A 21,030-nucleotide genomic window follows, 5' to 3' on the forward strand; every position below is an offset into this window, starting at 1 on the left:
ATATAACTAAGCAAAGAAAGGCCTGATTAAATCAGGATGACATAATCACCAGGTCAAATCTTAAATGCTTTGTTTTTCTTTCTGAACAATGGGAGTGAATGGGAAGGAATGCAAATTTAATAGTCAAATTAATAAACTTTCACAGTGATGTTGGGGTAATACAAGGGAACCTGAATAATCAGACTTGACCTGGATTGAATAGGAGCCTTGAAAGTCATTGTAATCTTAAAAGTATAATGTGAATCTGTTCAAAGGTCTCACCTAAATTATATCAGATTAAATTGTTTCCTGTAATTACTCAACCTGCCTAGACCTGAGGTTGCCAAAGGTTCTGACAAAACATCACAACAACACATACAAAGCGCACAGGGATAATTTTTTCTTTGTGCAATTTTCAACCTTGTTTACTTCATTGTGCAATGTAAAAGTGCGACGGGGCAGAGTATGGCAACATTTTCTTGGGTTTTGGTCTTCACAGGCTAACCTCTTATAACCTCCATCAGCTCAAAGCAACCCCCCGCCCCCTCCTCAACCCCGCCCCCGCAAACAACTTCCCGTTCCTGATTTCTCCTTGGCTCCCAAATTGGGAGAGGATCCATGATCATGGTAGACATTTTGGGCTGAAAGTCCCTTGGAGGAGTCCACAAGTCTCCCTCCACAGTACGACACAGACCTAACTGCAATAGGTCTCGGTCATCCCAGTGAGTTTCTGATTGGTGCGCAAGCCCCTGTTGACTCAAACAAGTCAAATGGTTCTGGGAATGGGAGCTTTCTAGGGCAGGAGATCCAACACTCCTGGCTCAGTCAATTCTGGGACGTCTCCGACGACCTGCAACACACAGTCAGGTGAGATCCACTAACCTTCTGTTGCGTGGGTCATCCCTGATCAGCTCCAGGAGAACCCTCAAAGTATATATATTTTTAATTTTCCAGATTTCCCCATAAACATCAGGATTGGAGAAGAGCAGGACAACCCTGCCCCGATGCAAACAAGTGCCACTGTCTCTGGCCAGATGGGACAAATGGGCACCGGATACATGTCCCCACAACATGGCCCCCAGTCCGATGCTCGTCAGGTCCCCTCCCAATGACCCCCTTAATTTCAATGGAAAGCATAACTGCATGCAAGAGAGTTTGGGCTCCATTCTCCATCGAGTGTTTTTGGTGGGACTTCCACTGATGATGTTCAAAAAGAGGACTGAGGCACAGTGTGGCGGCGCAGTGGTTAGCACTAGGACTGCGGCGCTGAGGGCCTGGGTTCAATCCCAGCCCTGGATCACTGTCCGTGTTGAGTTTGCACATTCTCCCCGTATCTGCGTGGGTTTCACCCCCACAATCCAAAAAGGTGTGCAGGTTAGGTGGACTGGTCATGCTAAAATTGCCCCTTAATTAGAAAAAAAAAAATAACTGGGTACCCTAAATTTAAAAAGCAAACAAACAAAACAAAAAAAAAGCAGACTGCAAGCAATCCAGATAGGGTGCAAACAATCCAATTCACAGTGAAGTCACTGGCAATTCCACCATTTCTTGCCCATTTCCAGTTGCCCTCGAGAAGGTAGTAGTGAGTTGCTTTCTTGCATTGGTGATGGGAGACTCACAGTGCTAATAGCGGGGGAGTTCCAGGAATTTGATCCTGTGACACCCTCGGTTATATTTCGAGATCCGGATCGTGTGAGACTTGGAGGTGAACTTGCAGATGTCGATGTTCCTAGGCATTTGCTGCTCTTGCCCTTCCAAGAGGTGATGGGTTTGGGAAGTATATTTGATTCAAGCAGGAATGAGGGGGGGGGGGGGGGGGGGGGAGATGGGGAGAGCCCCCAACAGTTGACCATCTATTGGGGAGGGTCCTCTCGCTCCACCACCCACAAGAAATGCCGCTAAATCACCCCTAATTGGGGGCCTGGTCTCATTAAATCACCTGCCTGCTTACCCTGCCCACCCAGGCGGGTTTCACGGCATCATTCACGCCCCCACGGGAAAATTCAGTCCCTTTGTGCTCTGCCCTTCCTGCCCCCAAACGCACACCAACCTCTCAGTGGCGCGGTCAGAGTGATAAATATCGATGTACTGCCGGACACCCTGCAAGTCCAACCACACCCAGGCAGCTGTAAGTGATGTATTTGTAAGGGACCTCCACCCTCAGGAGCTTCCGGGCCTCCTGATCTCGGGGGGAGACTCCAGCTAACCAGCAGACCACAGTCAAGGCTACAGACTTGATAAGGTGCCGGGCGATGAACACGATCACGATTCCGATGGCGAACCTGGCGCACACCCTGCCGATTAATCCAGTGGACAGCGAGGGCATCTCATAGGGCGGCGCCGACACAGGTTCTGGGATCAGGCTCCACTGGTGGTTGATCCAAGTGGCCAAGGCCGCCCCGCCGCCAGCACTGACTATATTGGTGGTGTCGCCCCTTGCTGTGCTCCAGTGGTCCAGCTCGGGGTAATATATAGAGAGCAGGAAGGCCAGCGACAGTGCTAACACGGGAGCAAAACGGTTCTCCATCTGGAAGGTCTCCACGGCATCCCAGAAAGGGTAAGAGGCGGCCACCAGCAGGACTGTGATTGCAACTCCACATAACACATCCTGAGGGAGGGGAAAGAGGCATTGTTAATTACAGCGAGCTTGAGAAACCATACGCCAATCCCTATAGTCTCCTGAAGCTATGTGGCGCTTGTTGGAATATAGGTTCCAGGAAAAGGGAAAATATCTTATCAAGGGACTGTCAAACATGTGTGACATTTCCCCCCCCCCACCACCACCAATTGGTAGGGAAAGTGACCATGGAGGGAATCACAATGGAGCCTGATCTTTGCCCTCCTCCCTGTTTATACAAGCACACACTCTCCAATGCTGGTTACTGCAGGCACTGTGAAGCAAGGAACATGGCAAATTTCTGTGCACCACGGTAGCACAGTGGTTAGCACCGTTGCTTCACAGCACCAGGGACCCGGAATTGATTCCGGTCTTGGGTCACTGTGCGGAGTCTGCACATTCTCCCCATGTTTGCGTGGGTTTCCTCCGGGTGCTCCGGTTTCCTCCCACAAGTCCCGAAAGACGTGCTGTTAGGTAATTTGGACATTCTGAATTCTCCCTCTGTGTACCCAAACAGGCGCTGGAATGTGGCGACTAGGGGCTTTTCACAGTAACTTCATTGCAGTGTTAATGTAAGTCTACTTGTGACAATAAAGATTATTAAATTAAATGTAGCACCTTGGCCGAGACCAGCTCACTCAGCGTAGGCCAGGCATCAAACCGGTGACCCTCCTGCCTGTGTGGCTCAGTTACAGAGGTAGTGGCCGTGACTACCAGCTCACTGGTTTTAGCTAAATCTCTTACAATTCCTAACCATTCATTAACAATCCTGCCTCTGTATTGAGACCTAGTTTTCAATTTCCTAGCTTGTCCTGCAGCTAAAAGAAAATGTGTGTTCTTGGACGGAGATAACAGAAAAAGCCTTTAATGAATAGACGACTTTTATAACTTTGTTGCTTTAAGCTGTTTACATACTCGGCAGTATTAAACACTGGGGGATAGGTACTGTGTGCTGGTATTGACTGGAATAGGTCAACAAACCCGAGGGTGACTGGATTGATGGGGAGGATGCACTGTTTGAGGCTCTCAGTCACTCCTGCAACCCGCAGCTTGGTGCTGAGATTCCCTGGTCACAGCCCACAAACCACAGTCATTTTATCAGGATTAAAATTGACTTTACAAAGTGTGCCACCTGCTTGTTGACACTTCAGTACACTGCCACTTGTTGCTCTTTATCATTTCCTCTTGAGGTGTGGGCAATGCTGACAGGCCAGTTTTTGTTGTCCATCACTCGCTGCCCCAAGGGGGCAAATAATCAACCATGAATCACGTGGGATCGGAGTCATGCATAGGCCAGGTCGGTTAATGAGGGCTGGTTCCCTCCTCCCAGGTTGTCAGGTTTATTAAACTCGGTTTCACAATTTGCTTTGGTGTAAATTGAGCTCAGGAGTGGTGGGTTCCTTATCCCCGTACCATAATCATTGGTACGGGGGTAGGAGAATCGGTGGGGTCGAGGGACAGAGTGGGACGGCAGGGGTTGAGTGATATGATGAAAAAGTAGGCGAGTGCAATTAATCTATCAAACCAAGAGCCTTGTTCTGCTTCCTGACCTTTTTCCAAAGTTTTCATTGTGATCAGACTGTTAATTGTGTTTCATTATCTGCAGGTGGAGGTAACCAGCCTCCCCGAACAGGCGCCGGAATGTGGCGACTGGGGGCTTTTCACAGTAACTTCATTTGAAGCCTACTTGTGACAATAAGCGATTTTCATTTCATTTTTTTTTTCATTAATTGGGGTTTTGCTTGAGCAGATACAAGATACTATTTCAATAAAGTGGACGGTTGAGTTAGAAGGTATATTTACAGAGGAGTAAAGGTTGGCTCCAGTACTTTCCTCCACCGACTGGTTTTCTGGAAGGGAACACAGACATATGTTGAAAGGTCTGTGTTGTAATGTTAACCTATCTGTTGGCATTTTTCATAGATGCCAATACACAAGTTGTGTATTTCCAGCACTTTCTGCGTTCATTCAGATTTCCGGGATTTGCTTTTATTTTATTTTTAACCTGGTGAATAATTCTGACCCTATAAAGCCAAAGCTCACTTACATAAACCCACCCTACCTCATACCCCCTGACAAGTGGGCACAGTGCCCATTCCCGACTTACCAAAACCGTATGCATCCCTGTGTAAATCCTGCTCAGGGAGACCAAGATACAAATAGCCAAAGCTAGCAGCAGTCCCAGCTCACAGGGATACTGAAATTAAAAAAGGCACAGAGTAAATAAACTCAGTGATGGTTTGGATTCAAAGTAAAGCTCCCTCTGTACCTATCCCATCAAACACTCTTAGGACAGATACTGAACAGGCTGGATACAGAATAACACTCTCGGGTCTACGTGCAAAGTATATTTAATGCCTTTTGGATTCTACACTTTTCAGAGGTCACTGCTAATGAAGATAACAGTGGTTTCAGAATACACTATGGACTAAGTAACTGTAAATGAATTAAGTTGTGTGGGTTAAGTATGAATGTAATTTCAGTACTTAAATGAGCCCATGTTTAACTACATAACGATTATTGATTTTCAGAAGTTCAGCAATGGCTGTTCAGTGTGATTCCAGTAGTCCCCAGTCAATGTCACAGTCTAATCCCATTCCTTGCATCTTTTTGGAGTCAAATAAAGATGCCACTACAGACACAGCTCTCTGCTCTGCAGTGCCCCAAGGCTATCAAGTACTTTTTATAACCCAGACACATAGGTTTTCATGAGGAGCTGTGTCTGTGACATTTGAATGAGAGGGGTGTACCACATCAAGATTGACTACAATGCAAAAACAGTTCCAATAAAACCTGAGGCAATCTCACAGAGAACGTGAGTGTTGGGCTTGGGGTTCGATGAATTCTAACCCCCAACTAATGGTTGCCCGAAATAAAATCCAAAAAGTGTGCTAATGATTTCTGATTTGAGCCTCACATTTAGCATTTGCCGTTTTCACTGTAACAGAGGGTCACACAAGAAGCCGATCATTCTGTTAGCTTGGAGTTTAAAGGTCAGCAGGACACACCCCACCCCTAATTCAGCCTAAACTCTCAAGGATCATCCAGGAGGCACATTACAATTCGTCACCAGCCTATTTCACATGTCAACTATTGCTCAATGGAGAGCAGCAGGTGGCGCAGTGGATAGCTCTGGACCCGAGTTCGAATCCCGGCCCTGGGTCACTGTCCGTGTGGAGTTTGCACATTCTCCCCGTGTCTGCGTGGGTTTCACCCCCACAACCCAAAGATGTGCAGGTTAGGTAGATTGTCCACAATAAATTGCCCCTTTTGGAAAAAAAAATAATTGGGTATTCTTAAGTTCATTAAAAAAAAACTATTGCTCAATGGTGTAGCATAGTGGTTAGCACTGCCGTCTCAGTGCCAGGGACCCGGGTTAAATTCTGGCCTCGGGTGACGGTCGAGTTTGTACATTTACCCTCCCTCCCTCCCCCTCTGTGTCTGCGTGGGTTTCCTCCGGGTGCTCCAGTTTCCTCCCACGGTCCAAAGATGTACAGATTAGCTGGATGGCCGTGCTAAATTGCCCCTTAGTATCCAGAGATGTGTAGGTTCAGTTATTTTATTTCTTATAAATTTAAAGTACCCAATTATTTTTTTTTCCAATTAAAGGGACAATTTAGCGTGGCCAATCCTCCTGACCTGCACATCTTTGGGTTGTGGCGGTGAGTCCCACGCAGAATATGCAAACTCCACACGGACAGTGATCGAACCCGGGTCCTCGGCTGTGTAGGTTAGAGGTCATTGGGATAGAGCGGAGAAATGGGCTTAAGTAGTGTGCTCCTTCAGAGTGTCAGTGCAGACATGATGGGCCAAATGGCCTCCTGCACCGTAGGGATTCTATGATACCCCTCTCACGTTGAGTCAGGTGGTTTTGGCTTCTAATCGCACTCTCGCTTAAGCACAAAATCCAGGCTGACACTCCTGCTGGCATACTGAGGGAGTGTGGCACTATTGGGCGTACTGCTTTTCAGATGAAATATTCAACTGATCAAGTCAAGTCTGCTCTCTCAGTTGGATGTAAAAGACTCCAAGGTGAAATTCTGAGGAGGAGCAAGGGAGTTGTCCCTGAACACCAGGCCAATATTTAGCTCTCTGTGAACATTTCTTAACCTGGGTTTCCTGGTCATTATGACATTGTTGTTTGTGGGGCCAGGCTGTGCTCAAATTGTTTGCTACAGTTCCTGCATTAAAACAATGACTAAACAGGAAGAGACTGTACAGTAAGACTGTTAGTGCTGAGAAAGAAAACGGGAGCATAAATGACTTCAGTTGTTTGGGTAACTTTGATTCCCCCCCACATTTTTCTGTCTACACTATAGTCAGAAGTGGAGCAGACTCATACAGCAGAACTTGTGAGCTGCCTCATGGCGCCAAGGTCCCAGGTTCGATCCCGGCCCCGGGTCACTGTCCGTGTGGAGTTTGCACATTCTCCGTGTCTGCATGGGTCTCACTCCCACGGCCCAAAAAGATGTGCAGGGGAGTCGAATTGGCCACGCTAAATTGCTCCTTAATCAGAAAAAAAAAGAATTGGGTACTCTAAATTTATTTTTTAAAAAGCAGCAGAACTCGAGTGCTCCTGATCTCAGTGATCAGGGATGTTGAATTCTTTTTATGATACCCAATAGTAACTGATTAGCCAGATAGAGAGTCACTTTCACAGTAATTAGATTTTATCAAGCTTGGAGATGACCTTGCCAATTTTTTTTTTTAAAAAAGCTTCTTGGCAGCTCTGATCAGAAAACACCTGGTTCCAGTTACCATCCTTTTAAAACATGCTCTTCCTTTATTCAGTATCTCCATTCCATTAAAACAAACAGGATAAGGAGGCAATCTGAGCCCAGGCCACAGTTAGTATACTCTCAATGTTCATATTGAGTGCATGTGTGGGTAGCTGTCTGGCTCTGTATTTATTGGGATGGTGTGTGTATGTAGGGGCATGTGTAGAGGGATGTGTGCATACATGGGTGGGTGTCTATGTGGGTATGCATGGGTGTCTTGTCACTCTTGCTTTCACACATTCTGTGACTCTAATTCTCTCTACCTCCCTCCATAACTCCCCCCGCTTGCTCAGTCTTTCCCTCCTTCTCTCTTGCTGTCTATCACCCGCACTCACTTCCTTGCGCTATTCCTCTTTCGCCCTTCCAACAGGTGGCAAGTTGGTAGCATTCATCCCTGTGCCAGAAGGTAGCAGATTCCAGCAGGACCTGTGTTTGCACCCAAGGTCAACCTTCAGTCTTGCGCTCACCCCTCGTAATTAAGTTCTGAAAATGAATCTTGTGCATTCGCAGGAATAAAAATTCTGCATTTAATAATTCCAAATTATCTTTATTCCAAATGCAGCATGGTAGCATTGTGGATAGCACAATTGCTTCACAGCTCCAGGGTCCCAAATTAGATTCCGGCTTGGGTCACTGTCTGTGCGAAGTCTGCACATCCTCCCCGTGTGTGCGTGGGTTTCCTCGGGGTGCTCCGGTTTCCTCCCACAGTCCAAAGATGTGCAGGTTAGGTGGATTGGCCATGATAAATTGCCCTTAGCGTCCAAAATTGCCCTTAGTGTTGGGTGGGGTTACTGGGTTATTAGGCTAGGGGGAGGTGTTGACCTCGGGTAGGGTGCTCTTTCCAAGAGCCGGTGCAGACTCGATGGGCTGAATGGCCTCCTTCTGCACTGTAAATTCTATGAAATTTCACATGAAAAGGGAGAATATTCTGATACTGATTGCACAATTCTCATTGTACTACACTTTTCACAGGGTATGTACTGGAAGAAATGCACATTATAATGCCTAATGTGATGCATGTGTTCCGACAACAGTTACTAGGGGAAGATTGTCCAGCTTCCCAGCAGCGAGTTTCTTGATGGCGCGCGCTGTTTGCCGACAGTGGGATTCCCTGCTCCCGCCGCTGGAAATGAAAATCCCATCGAAGCCACTCCACGCCACTGGGAATCCCATCCGTCTCCAACCGACGGCTGGAGAATTGCGGCCCAGATGACTTTATGTGCAATTTAATGATAATGATCTTTATTGTCACAAGTAGGCTTACATTAACACTGCAATGAAGTTACTGTGTAAAGCCCCTAGTCACCACATTCGGCGCCTGTTCGGGGTACACGGAGGGAGAATTCAGAATGTCCAATTCACCTAACAAGCACGTCTTTCGGGACTCGTGGGAGGAAACCGGAGCACCCGGAGGAAACCCACACAGACACAGGGAGAACATGCTGACTCCGCACAGACAGTGCCCCAAGCCGGGAATCGAACCTGGGACCCTGGCGCTGTAAAGCCATAGTGCTAACCACTGTGCTACCATGCTGCCCATATACAATCAATAATCATTATGATGGAGTGGACAAGATTGAATTACCTACATTGATATTATTTACTGACTTGTAGTTTTGGATTCATCAAACAGATGTACAAATTTGTAAAACTGTCACATCAGCAGAATGAGGAAATTTTGGGAAAGACTGCAATGTGGAAACTGATATGTATGTCAGTATATGATGTATATGAGCGAATGTCGACCTTTCATTTCCATTACTGAAGGCTGTTTGTTTACTTCTGTAGTTTTACGAATAGTTCACTCTGTTTTTTGCCTGCCCCCCCCCCCCCCCCCCCCCCCCCCGCCAAACTAAATTTTGCCAACCTAGGCAGCCACATAGTTTGCCAAATGCTTGCACGGGCCCAGGGTGCAAGTTCTATTCCAGAGACTGTAGTACAAAATTCCAAGCTGACACTGCAATGCAGTCCTTGGTAAGTGCTGCACTGTCAGAGTCTCTGTCTTTCAGAGATGTGATGTGGAGATGCCGGCGTTGGACTGGGGTGAGCACAGTAAGACATCTTACAACACCAGGTTAAAGTCCAACATGTTTGTTTCAAACACTAGCTTTCGGAGCACTGCTCCTTCACTGGATTCACCTGAGGAAGGAGCAGTGCTCCGAAAGCTAGTGTTTGAAACAAACATGTTGGACTTTAACCTGGTGTTGTAAGACTTCTTTCAGAGATGTGAAATCAAGGCCGTGCCTGCTCTCCAAAGTGGGTGCAAATGATCCCTTCACACTATTAGAAAGAAAAGCGAGAAGTCTTGGCAAATATCTAATCTTCAGTCAATATCACAAAAACAAATTATCTGGTCATTATCACACTGCAGGAAATGGGAGTTTGCACAAGTCGGCTGTCAACTTTCCTGTATTAGAAGTAACTACATTTTAAAAGTAGACCGGAACCTCTCCAGTCTGGACATTTATTGTTTGGGAAAAAAAACAATTGGCCAGAATTTTTTTGACCAAACCCTAGCAACGCAGGGTATCACAGTACTTCAGAGTGGAAAGATGTGAAAATTTCAGGGTGCAGTGCCCCATGCCCAATCTGCACTGGCATGCAACTATTGGCATGGGGCAGCCAGCAACCCGATGCACCAATTTCAAACCGGCATTTGAACACTTGCTTGTGGAAGTAAGGGCCTTGTGCCTCTTTCAGGACATTGGACAGCACTAGGCCAAGCCAGGCCAGGCATTATTCCTACTCTGGTTTCCACAGCTATCACTGCAGCCTAACCAGCCTCCAGTGGAGCCATGAGGAACAGGAGTGCTCCGCTCCATGGACAAAGTACTCCCGAGAGCCCCTGCCATCATACCATTGCCCTTCACCCCTAACCCCACCGGGCATATGTGTGGGCTACTGCCAGTCAGCTAGGTAGTGCAATTTTAGTGAGCTGCCTCTGGAGAGTTCACAGGTGATGACAAGGGGCTGGTTTAGCACAGAGGGCTAAACAGCTGGCTCATAATGCAAAACAATGCCAGCAGCGTGAGTTCAATTCCCATACTGGCCTCCTTGAACAGGCGCCGGAATGTGGCGACTAGGGGCTTTTCACAGTAACTTCATTGAAGTGACAATAAGCAATTATTATTATTACTTGCCCCTTTTGCTACAATGATGCCAGAGACCCAATTCTTGAGGAACCTTGGGCCTGCACTGGCCAGACTCACTATGGAAATGTGCCATGGCTGATGTGCCTGAAATTGGACCTTAGTGAATATCTAACTACTCCCTATCCCCCCCCCCCCCCCACCAAGGCCCACTCCCCAGTTTCCATCTCTTTGACTCAAGAACATTGCAGTCTATTCTAACTGCTGCACAGACTGAGGTTAGCTCACTCCATACAAAGGCAGAGATGAAAGGTGGGAGCTTCCGGGCCTCTGTGGCCTAGTGGACAGTGTTCTCACTCAGGGGTCTACCACAAAGCAAACCCAGTGAAAATCGTTTTGGGTGCGAACACATAAAACAAGTGATAGTGAATCAGCCAATAGAGCAGCAAATTGGGCAGGGCACAACCGAAATGGCCCATTTCATGTCACCAGTCTCACCCCATCCCAGTCGAATATCTGACGTGTTGTTGCAAGAGACCAGGGTTAAAACACACAGAGCTACCATTAAAAAGTGAGTGCTGAAGCTTTGCAAGAGCCTTGACAATGCTCAAGAAACCAAAGGAAAATTGAACTCTGCCTCACCTTGTACCTGTTCATCGAGGCCAGGAGGAAAGAGAAGGGAATCGCAGTGGCAGCCATGGCATGTGTGGAGGGCATCCCATACTCTGCGTCCACCCGCACTTCAAGCTTCACCACCGGTGGTGAAGGAGGCCTGGGCCACTTTAAGACATCTTTGGAGGCTTGGCCAATGTACATCACAACCTGGGGAAAGAGACAACACAAGGAGAGAAGGTTCAAACCACTGCAAATGCCACTTATCTTCTCACCTTGCAGCAGTATCAAATCAATCCTGACCTGCAACATTCTCCAGATGTCAGGGCCCAGTACAGCAGAAAGCTATGTGCCTGTGAGCGGTTTATTACTTATCCCTACTTATCCTTATAATCTCAGCTTCTTCTCGTAACCAGGTATTTACCCAGCTCTTTAAAGGAGGTATGGCTTGAGTCAGCATTAACTCGGGGCTATAAGAATCTTGATGAAAATCATTGCCCAGCCTTTAGTCTCACTTCAGGCCTGGCTAATTTTAAATTTGCTTGTTCCGGTTTTCAAAAGTCCAATTTAACCTGTGATTTCGGAATTCAGTGCGATGTTCCTCTCCTCACCCTTCTGAGTGTCACAGCATTCAACCCATCACTTCCACCACTTTCACATCCAGAAGACCCACTCTGACTTACTTCCATAACAACGATCCTTTTGCCAGATCATTGGATTCAATTCCCAATTCCCCAACAGTGATTGACAATTCCTTGGGGCTGCCTGGGAGTCCCTGGGGATTTTACAGCAAGCAAAAACAATACAAATGTTCATTCAGGTCATTAAGCTGTGTTTGTTTTCATTTTCCTGGTTGATTATAGTTTTAAAATACATTCTCTTCCTGTCTACGTGGGTTTCACCCCCACCCTCAACCCAAAGATGTGCAGATAGGTGGATAGGCCACGCTAAATTGCCCCTTAACTGGAGAACAAAATTGGGTACTCTAAAATTTATTTTCAAAAAGATTAGTTTTAAAATATTGGAGATGGAAGCAAAGACTACTCGTCAAGAATCGGCTAATTGGGAAATGAGGTTTCTATTTGCTTTCCAATTAGTGGTGGGAAGGCAGGAACAGTGAGGGGGTGGGCTAGTTAGTGAGCATAAGAATAGACACAGGCAAAGACCATTCAGCCCCTCAAGCCTTCTCTGCTATTCAACACTACCATAATTCTGCCTCAACTCCACATTCCCACCGGCTTCCCATTTCCCTGGATTCCCCCAAGAGAAGAAAAATCTGTCCATCATCGCCGTAAATGTAGTCAATGATGGAACACTCACAGCCCTCTGACATAAAGAATTCCATTGCTTCACAACCCACTGAGTGGAGAAAGTTCTCCTCATCTCAATCCTAAATGATTATCTCCTCATCCTAAGACAATGGATCGTAAGCAGTCCATGTCCAAATACAGCAAGACCTGGACTGTATCCAGGTTTGGGATGACAAATGACATTCATGCTATGCAAGAGCAAGGCAATGGTCATCTCCAACAAGAGAGAATCTCACTATCGCCTCTCGACAGTCAATGGTATTACCATCACAATCCCCACTATCAACATCCTGGGGGGAGTTACCATTGACCAGAAACTGAACTGGACCAGCCATATAAATACTGTGGCTACAAGAGCAGGCAGAGGCTTGGACACCTACAGCAGATAACTCACCGCCTGACGCCCCAAAACCTGTCCCCCAATTACAAACCATTAATCAGGGGTGTAATGGAATACTCTCCCCTTGCCTGGATGAGTGCAGCTCCAAAAATATTGAAGAAGCTCAACACCATCCAGGACAAAGGAACCGACTTAGTTGGCACCCCTTCCACAAACATTCACTCCCTCCACCACCGATGAACAGTGGCAGCCGTGTGTACCATCTACAAGATGCACTGCAGTAACTCACCAAGGTTCCTTAGACAGCACCTTCCAACCCACGACCACTACCATCTAGAAGGACAAGAGCAACAGACACATGGGAACACCACCAGCTGAAGTCACTTACCATCCTGACTTGGAAATATATCACCGTTGCTTCACTGTTACTGGGTCCAAATCCTGGAATTCGCTCCGGAACAGCACTGTGGTGTAGCTATACCACAGTGACTGCAATAATTCAAGAAGGCAGCTCTTCATCTTCCCACGGGTGATTAGGAACGGGCAATAAATGCTGGCTTACAAAATAATATTCATATCCTTTAAATGAAAAAAAAACAATTGCTCCCAAGGTGGGTAGCTCAAATAGGGAGATTTCTGAACTCAGTAGGGACTTTCCACAGTAACTTCATTGAAGCCTACTTGTGACAATGAGTGATTATTATTATTAGAATTGCCTGGTTTTAAAGGACCACATTAGACACAGTTTTCCCTCCAGGATGATGGGATAGAGTCAGACTTCCAGACCCCAGCAGAAGATTCTACGAGGCCACGGAGGCGGGCTGGTTAGAAGGTTCTCTGGCATTTTATCCAAGCTGTTTTAAATACTGTTAGCTCCTCCAGACCTCACTCCTTCCACCCATACACCTCTCCCCGAATGGCCCCTCCAAACCCCAACCCCCCCCCCCCCCCCCCCACGTCTCTTCATACCAATCTATGCCAACTCAACCTTCCCACCAGCACCCAGCCCCTTTAAACCCCCACGGCACAAAATACCCCTATGACACCTCCATGTTAGTCAAGGGCAATATTACAGTGGCTGGGAGGACATTTGATGAGGACTCAAATACTGAGGTAGTATGGGCTGAGTTAAGAAACAGGAAAGGAGAGGTCACCCTGTTAGGGCTTTTCTATAGGCCTCCGAAAAGTTCCAGAGATGTAGAGGAAAGGATTGCAAAGATGATTCTGGATAGGAGCGAAAGAAACAGGGTAGTTGTTATGGGGGACTTTAACTTTCCAAATATTGACTGGAAACACTATAGTTCGAGTACTTTAGATGGGTCCATTTTTGTCCAAAGTGTGCAGGAGGGTTTCCTGATGCAGTATGTAGATAGGCAAACGAGAGGCGAGGCCGTATTGGATTTGGTACTGGGTAATGAACCAGGACAGGTGTCAAATTTGGAGGTAGGTGAGCACTTTGGTGAGAGTGACCACAATTCGATTACGTTTACTTTAGCGATGGAAAGGGATAGGTATATACCGCAAGGCAAGAGTCATATCTGGGGGAAAGGCAATTATGATGCGATGAGGCAAGACTTAGGATGCATCGCCTGGAGAGGAAAAATGCAGGGGATGGGCACAATGGAAATGTGGAGCATGTTCTAGGAACAGCTACTGCGTGTCCTTGATAAGTATGTACCTGTTAGGCAGGGAGGAAGTGGTCGAGCGAGGGAACCATGGTTTACTAAAGCAGTTGAAACACTTGTCAAAAGGAAGAAGGAGGCTTATGTAAAGATGAGACGTGATGGTTCAGTTAGGGCGCTTGAGAGTTACAAGTTAGCTAGGAAGGCTCTAAAGAGAGAGCTAAGAAGAGCCAGGCGAGGACATGAGAAGTCTTTGGCAGGTAGGATCAGGAATAACCCTAAAGCTTTCTATAGATATGTCAGGAATAAAGTAAGAGTAGGGCCAGTCAAGGACAGTAGTGGGAACTTGTGCGTGGAGTCCAAGGAGATAGGAGAGGTGCTAAATGAGTATTTTTTGTCTGTATTCACACAGGAAAAAGACAAATACAGATACAGGCTACTAGACTAGAAGGGCTTGAGGTTCATAAGGAGGAGGTGTTAGCGATTCTGGAAAGTGTGAAAATAGATAAGTCCCCTGGGCCAGATGGGATTTATCCTAGGATTCTCTGGGAAGCTAGGGAGGAGATTGCTGAGCCTTTGGCTTTGATCTTTAAGTCATCTTTGTCTACAGGAATAGTGCCAGAAGACTGGAGATAGCAAATATTGTCCCCTTGTTCAAGAAGGGGAGTAAAGATAACCCCGGTAACTATAGACCAGTGAGCCTTACTTCTGTTGTGGGAAAAGTCTTGGAAAGGTTTATAAGAGATAGGATGTATAATCATCTGGAAAGGAATAATTTGATTAGAGATAGTCAACATGGTTTTGTGAAGGGTAGGTCGTGCTTCACAAACCTCATTGAGTTCTTCGAGAAGGTGACCAAACAGGTGGATGAGGGTAAAGCAGTTGATGTGGTGTATATGGATTTCAGTAAAGCGTTTGATACGGTTCCCACGGTAGGCTATTGCAGAAAATACAGAGGCATGGGATTCAGGGTGATTTAGCAGTTTGGATCAGAAATTGGCTAGCTGATAGAAGACAAAGGGTGGTGGTTGATGGGAAATATTCTGACTGGTGTCCAGTTACTAGTGGTGTACCACAAGGATCTGTTTTGGGGCCGCTGCTGTTTGTCATTTTTATAAATGATCTGGAGGAGGGCGTAGAAGGATGGGTGAGTAAATTTGCAGATGACACGAAAGTCGGTGGAGTTGTGGACAGTGCAGAAGGATGTTACAAGTTACAGAGGGACATAGATAAGCTGCAGAGCTGGGCTGAGAGGTGGCAAATGGAGTTTAATGCAGAAAAGTGAGAGGTGATTCATTTTGGAAGGAATAACAGGAAGACAGAGTACTGGGCTAATGGTAAGATTCTTGGTAGTGTGGACGAGCAGAGAGATCTTGGTGTCCATGTCCATAGATCCCTGAACGTTGCCACCCAGGCTGAGAGGGTTGTTAAGAAGGCGTACGATGTGTTAGCTTTTATTGGTAGAGGAATTGAGTTTCGGAGCCATGAGGTCATGTTGCAGTTGTACAAAACTCTGGTGCAGCCGCATTTGGAGTATTGCATGCAGTTCTGGTCGCCACATTATAGGAAGGATGTGGAAGCATTGGAAAGAGAACAGAGGAGATTTACAAGGATGTTGCCTGGTATGGAGGGAAGAACTTATGAGGACAGGCTGAAGGACTTGAGGCTGTTTTCGTTAGAGAGAAGAAGGTTAAGAGGTGACTTAATAGAGGCATACAAGATGATCAGAGGATTAGATAGGGTGGACATTGAGAGCCTTTTTCCTCGGATGGTGATGTCCAGTATGAGGGGACATAGCTTTAAATTGAGGGGAGATAGATATAGGACAGATGTCAGATGTAGATTCTTTACTCAGAGAGTAGTAAGGGCGTAGAATGCCCTGCCTGCAACAGTAGTGGACTCGCCAACACTAAACGCATTCAAATGATCATTGGATAGGCATATGGACGATAAGGGAATAGTGTAGAGGGACTTTAGAGGGGTTTCACAGGACGGCGTAACATCGAGGGCCGAAGGGCCTGTACTGCGCTGTAATGTTCTATGTTCTATGGAAAATCACCTAGCATCCACTCGGAGCAATCTCAGGAAACATGTGGGGATGAAAAAAAACAGCTCTCTCTCAGATATACTTGACAGGGGACACCAATCAAAGGTTTCAGATACAAGATTCAGGTGGAATGTAACGTAAAGCTTTTTTTTCCAACAAATAGCAAGTGGTAATAACCTGCAACTTGTTGGCCACTGGTATGAAGGGAATGGAGACGATGAATAATTTCAAAAGGAAACTAAATGGACACTGGAGGGAAACTAAATGGACACTGGAGGGAAACAAACTTGCAGGGTTGTGGGGATAAAGCCGACTGGATTTTGCCACAGAGGGTAAACACAGACTCAATGGGCTGAATGGCCTCCCGTGCCATAAATGACTGGCCTTCTCCGATTCCAACTACTCGCGTCATCAACATCAGATATTAAAAACAAAAAAAACATGCTGGAAATACTCAGTAGGTTAAGCACTATCTGTGGATCGGAGTTAACAAGCTGAATTACGCAAGGGGTCCTTAACAGTCCCCCTCTCCCTCAGCTCGAAGGTCAGAGGGGAACCCATTGAAGGCCATACTGGCTGCCCTGAAGCCATTTAATGGTTAATTGCTCATTATTAGACTGGAGGCTGCACTGCCATTGTTCTAGATCCAGGATTTGTGCCCGAGAGAGATGCCAGTCAATTAGATGCCAGCAGCTCTCTGATGGGACAGAGGCAGGTGATGTCAGGATCCAAACTGAGATTGATGGATGCTGCCTGACCTACTGAGTCTTTGCAATATTTCAGATATCCAGCATCTGAAGTATTTTTCTTTCATTAACTAGAGTTTTGCTATTAATGGACACCCAACTAGGGTGGGTGGGGAGAGTGAGGATGCAAATCAGCCATGATAATGATTGAGTGGAACAGTCTCGAAGGACGAACAGGTTCCTCTTGCTCTTGAACTCACGATGTCTGACCAGAGCAGTAGAACAGATCATTCACTCCTCTGGCAGGCTCTGTGCAGTTCAATATTACTATTATATTAACCTTGCTGATTGCCGCTCAGCAGACTGTTTGACTGGCTCAAGTCGCTGAGAGTCTGGAAATAAATTGATAGTGATCACGCTGGAACACAAACTTTTGCTTTAATGATAAGTGATCATGACCCATTCATGAAATATCCTGGTAAACAAGTTCTGCACGAGCAGGGATTAATGTGTGGTTAAGGCGCAGTTTGATGTCATTATAATGAGGCAAATGCAACCATGTAGAATGAGGAAGTATGATTCCATCAGAAAGAAAGTGTTGGGTGGAGACGCAGACCACCACACCACAGGATTCTGGTCTCTGGCAACACTACTCCCTCCCTTTCTAATTGTGTAACTGCCACTTGCCCCACCCTCTGAAGGGAATCTTGACAAACAGACCAACATTCTTGTTACCTAATCATTGTGAATGATCAGCTGCTATGGGATGTGTGACACTGGATTACAGGCACGAGAGATTAGACTCACTTCAAGGCAATACCTCCAGAGCCCCGATTGGCTGGTATGTGTTCGGGTCAGGTAATTGTTGCATCTGGGACACAATTAGCTCACGAAGCGCTGGCTCTTCAAAGCAGACATTTCTGTCATCTTCTAGCATCAGATGCCCAAGTAGAATTTTCAAAGTCCAACTCCCCCATATTTAAGAGATTAACAATGAGTAATACCATTGCCTCTGGGGCCTGGTTTGATAAATGCACCTCCTGACATAATAGAGCCACAGGACTGAGGAGGTTCTCGAGGTCAATCCCTACTCTGCACTTTTTAGTTTTATAATCTTTATTGTCACAAGTAGGCTTACTTTAACACTGCAATGAAGTAACTGTGAAAATCCCCTGGTCGCCACATTCCGGCACCTGTCCGGGTACACGGGGAGCATTCAGAATGTCCAATTCACGTAACAGCACGTCTTTCAGATCTTGTGGGAGGAAACCGGAGCACCCGGAGGAAACCCACGCAGACACCGAGAATGTGCAGACTCCGCACAGAAAGTGACCCAAGCTGGGAATCGAACCTGGGGCCCTGGCGCTGTGAAGAAACAGTGCCAACCACTGTGCTACCGTTCTCACCCTCAGCAGTGAGTGAAGCTCCAGAGTCCCTGGTCAGAAGAGCCAAGAATACTCAAAGGGTTCCAGCACCTTATTGCCATCTAATCGAGCACTGATAGAATATGCACACCACAGCCGAATAGCGTCATGGCACACTTGAAGGATACCATGAGAATGAGCTATTAGGGATGGCTGCCTGTACCTATACAAATATCGACACTTAAATAGCACCTTTACCAGAGTAAAACATCCCGAGGGGTTTCACAGCAGCGTTAACAAGCAACATTTGGGAACAAACTACAGAGGGATGAGAGTGAATTAAACACGGTAGGGGAGAAGAAAAATCATTGGTCAAAAGTTTTAAATATTTTGTCCCTGTTGTACCAACTTCCAAAGGACCTTTTAAAAAAAAAAATAATTTCCATAGTCTCACAAATATATAAAAATGAAGCCACTCACTGCCCAAATATTGATCACTCTCCGTGCCACGTATGGGTCAATATTCCAATAACAGAACGGAAGGAAAGTGATGTAAAAAACTTCCTGTCCCAAGGTGGCAGCAAACAGGAAGAGGTAGTAGAGGAAGTAATTCTCAATCTTGTACTTCTTCCGAGGTACCTAGAGGAATCATACACACAATATTGTAATCAGAGTATGGGGTACAGTTCATCAGATTCTGGAATATAGACGAGCAGAGACGGAAAGGGACCCCAATCAATATTAAACAGTACCAGCACACGCTACAGACTTGAGGACACAATGCAGACTGATGGGCCCAGTGTAGTACTGAGGGAGTGCTGCGTTGTCAGAGGTGATGTCTCTTGGATGACACATTAAACCGAGGTCCTGTCTACCCGCTCAGGGAGACGAGAAAGATCCCATGACACAAAGAGCAGGGGAGTTCTCCCTGGTGTCCTGGCCAATATTTAACCCTCGGTCAGTCACATCACAAAACAGAATGTTTCATTGTCGCATTGTTGTTTCTGGGGGCTTGCTATACAAATATCACCTGCCACATTTGCCTCACTACAACCGAGAATTCAAAAGTACTTTATAATTCTAAAGTGCTTTGGGATGCCCTGCAGTGGCGAGAGGCGTTATATAAATGAAAATTTACTCTTTTTTTCTATCATCCTATCAAGTGCCATTTCCCAATGAGGAAATGGGGTCTTGTCTCCATTCCGATGCTGGATTAAGATTAAACTGGGAGATATGTCTGGGAATTTGCTACACATCCGAGGAGGTGTTGTGTCAAGTACTGGGCACAGTTCACTCCTGATGCACGGTCACACTGCAAGGAAACCTGGAGCCAATACAACCCAGGCTTCAACACCAGTCTGTGCTAAAGTTCAGTTGGCTTGTGATGCAGAGCGAGGACAGCAGCGTGGATTCAATCCCCGTTTCGGTTGAGGTTATTCATGAAGGCCCCATCTTCTCAACCTTGCCCCTCGCCTGAGGGATGGTAACCCTTAGGTTAAATCACCACCAGTCAGCTCTCCCCCCTCAGGGGAAAGCAGCCTATGGTCATCTGGGACTAGGGCGACTTTACATTGCTGGAGTGGCCAAAACTTTTCAGGGGCTCATGCAAACATGAACATTCTCTCCTTGATTTGTAGCTATGGGGGTAGGAACAGAGCTCCTGAGAGTCTGGAATCAGACAGATCAGGCAGGTCCAGGGGGAGTTCCTGCCCAGCCTGGAGTTTGAGGATGTGAAGCAGGAGTAAATTCAGCACAGGCAGAAACAGCAGTCAGAAAATACTGGAAATGTTATTTACCCTATCCAGGCGGCATAGGGCCTGGGCGGGCTCTCTAGCGCTGCCTGATGCGCCCAGCCCTGCTATTCAACTGCAGAAGGCATCGCAACAGACAGGAGTTGGTGGACAGGGGTCAGAGGCGAGAGGACCCCCTCGCTCGGATTCTCCCTTTCCTACTCCCGGGGGAACTGAGGCCAGCGGAGAGCAAGAGTCAAGAAGCGAATACCTGGAGGCGGCAGGTCACTCACCGGAGCCCCCGGGACGGTGCCGTTGGTCTGGTCTCCCCTGCAGGCGGTAGTGTGCACCCGGCGTGTGCAAACTGGCTCTGCCTGTCTGTCAGCTTGTGGAGAGCGCCGGGGAGCTGCTTTGTCTTCGGGAAGCAGACTCAGGCCACACAGCCGCTGAAACTGAGCCACCAGCTCCGGCCCCCGCAGTTTGTTCAGCAACTCGTCCATGTCAGGGTGGGGGGGAGCTGGGGGAAAGGAGCGCCTGCACTTCACCTGTCAATAAAAGCCCAGCTCACCTAGGGTTACCTGCACATGTATCACATGGGCAGCTATCTGACATCTGCCATTGGTGCTCCAGGGCTGGGAGGGCGGTGTCAGGAGCAGCTCACTATTGACGCTTCATGAGGAAATAGTTCAGAGTCCACAACTAATAGGGACAACAGCCTCAAAGGTCACTTTGAGAAACAAGCCCGGGGCTTTTCAGGCTCTGCCTCCAAACATTTTTATAGGATTTTAACCCATAATGTTGCATTATTTTGCTGCATCCAATAGGGCTAGATTCTATAGGGTTATATACAAATTCC

General features: G+C 46.8%; 1 protein-coding gene across 2 annotated transcripts; it reads right to left on the reverse strand.

The window, feature by feature from the left end:
* Positions 1 to 1,787: 1,787 nt before the first annotated feature.
* On the reverse strand, positions 1,788 to 20,732 carry LOC119950863 (sphingosine-1-phosphate phosphatase 2-like). 2 transcript variants are annotated; one of them, XM_038773725.1, is made up of 5 exons: positions 20,468 to 20,732; positions 18,925 to 19,083; positions 11,106 to 11,285; positions 4,704 to 4,793; positions 1,788 to 2,587 (listed from the first exon to the last, which is right to left on the reverse strand). In XM_038773725.1, the coding sequence occupies exons 1-5, from the start codon at positions 20,672 to 20,674 to the stop codon at positions 2,045 to 2,047; spliced, it is 1,179 nt and encodes a 392-aa protein (XP_038629653.1). In that variant the 5' UTR covers positions 20,675 to 20,732; the 3' UTR covers positions 1,788 to 2,044. The 2 variants fall into 2 exon arrangements, with proteins under 2 accessions (XP_038629653.1, XP_038629654.1); XM_038773726.1 differs by lacking the exon at positions 4,704 to 4,793.
* Positions 20,733 to 21,030: the final 298 nt, after the last annotated feature.

The sequence above is a fragment of the Scyliorhinus canicula genome, chromosome 16 (assembly GCF_902713615.1).
Source record: "Scyliorhinus canicula chromosome 16, sScyCan1.1, whole genome shotgun sequence".
Lineage (NCBI taxonomy): Eukaryota > Metazoa > Chordata > Chondrichthyes > Carcharhiniformes > Scyliorhinidae > Scyliorhinus > Scyliorhinus canicula.

What these genes read in the sequence shown, in the direction of transcription:
- LOC119950863 (XM_038773725.1), bottom strand. Translation starts at nt 20,674, where the DNA reads ATGGACGAGTTGCTGAACAAACTGCGGGGGCCGGAGCTGGTGGCTCAG. An exon ending in GAGTGATCAATATTTGGGCA is followed by an intron (nt 11,286 to 18,924) that starts GTGAGTGGCTTC and finishes CTCTTTCCCCAG; the next exon opens with GTTGTGATGTACATTGGCCA. An exon ending in CCTCGATGAACAGGTACAAG is followed by an intron (nt 4,794 to 11,105) that starts GTGAGGCAGAGT and finishes TTTTAATTTCAG; the next exon opens with TATCCCTGTGAGCTGGGACT.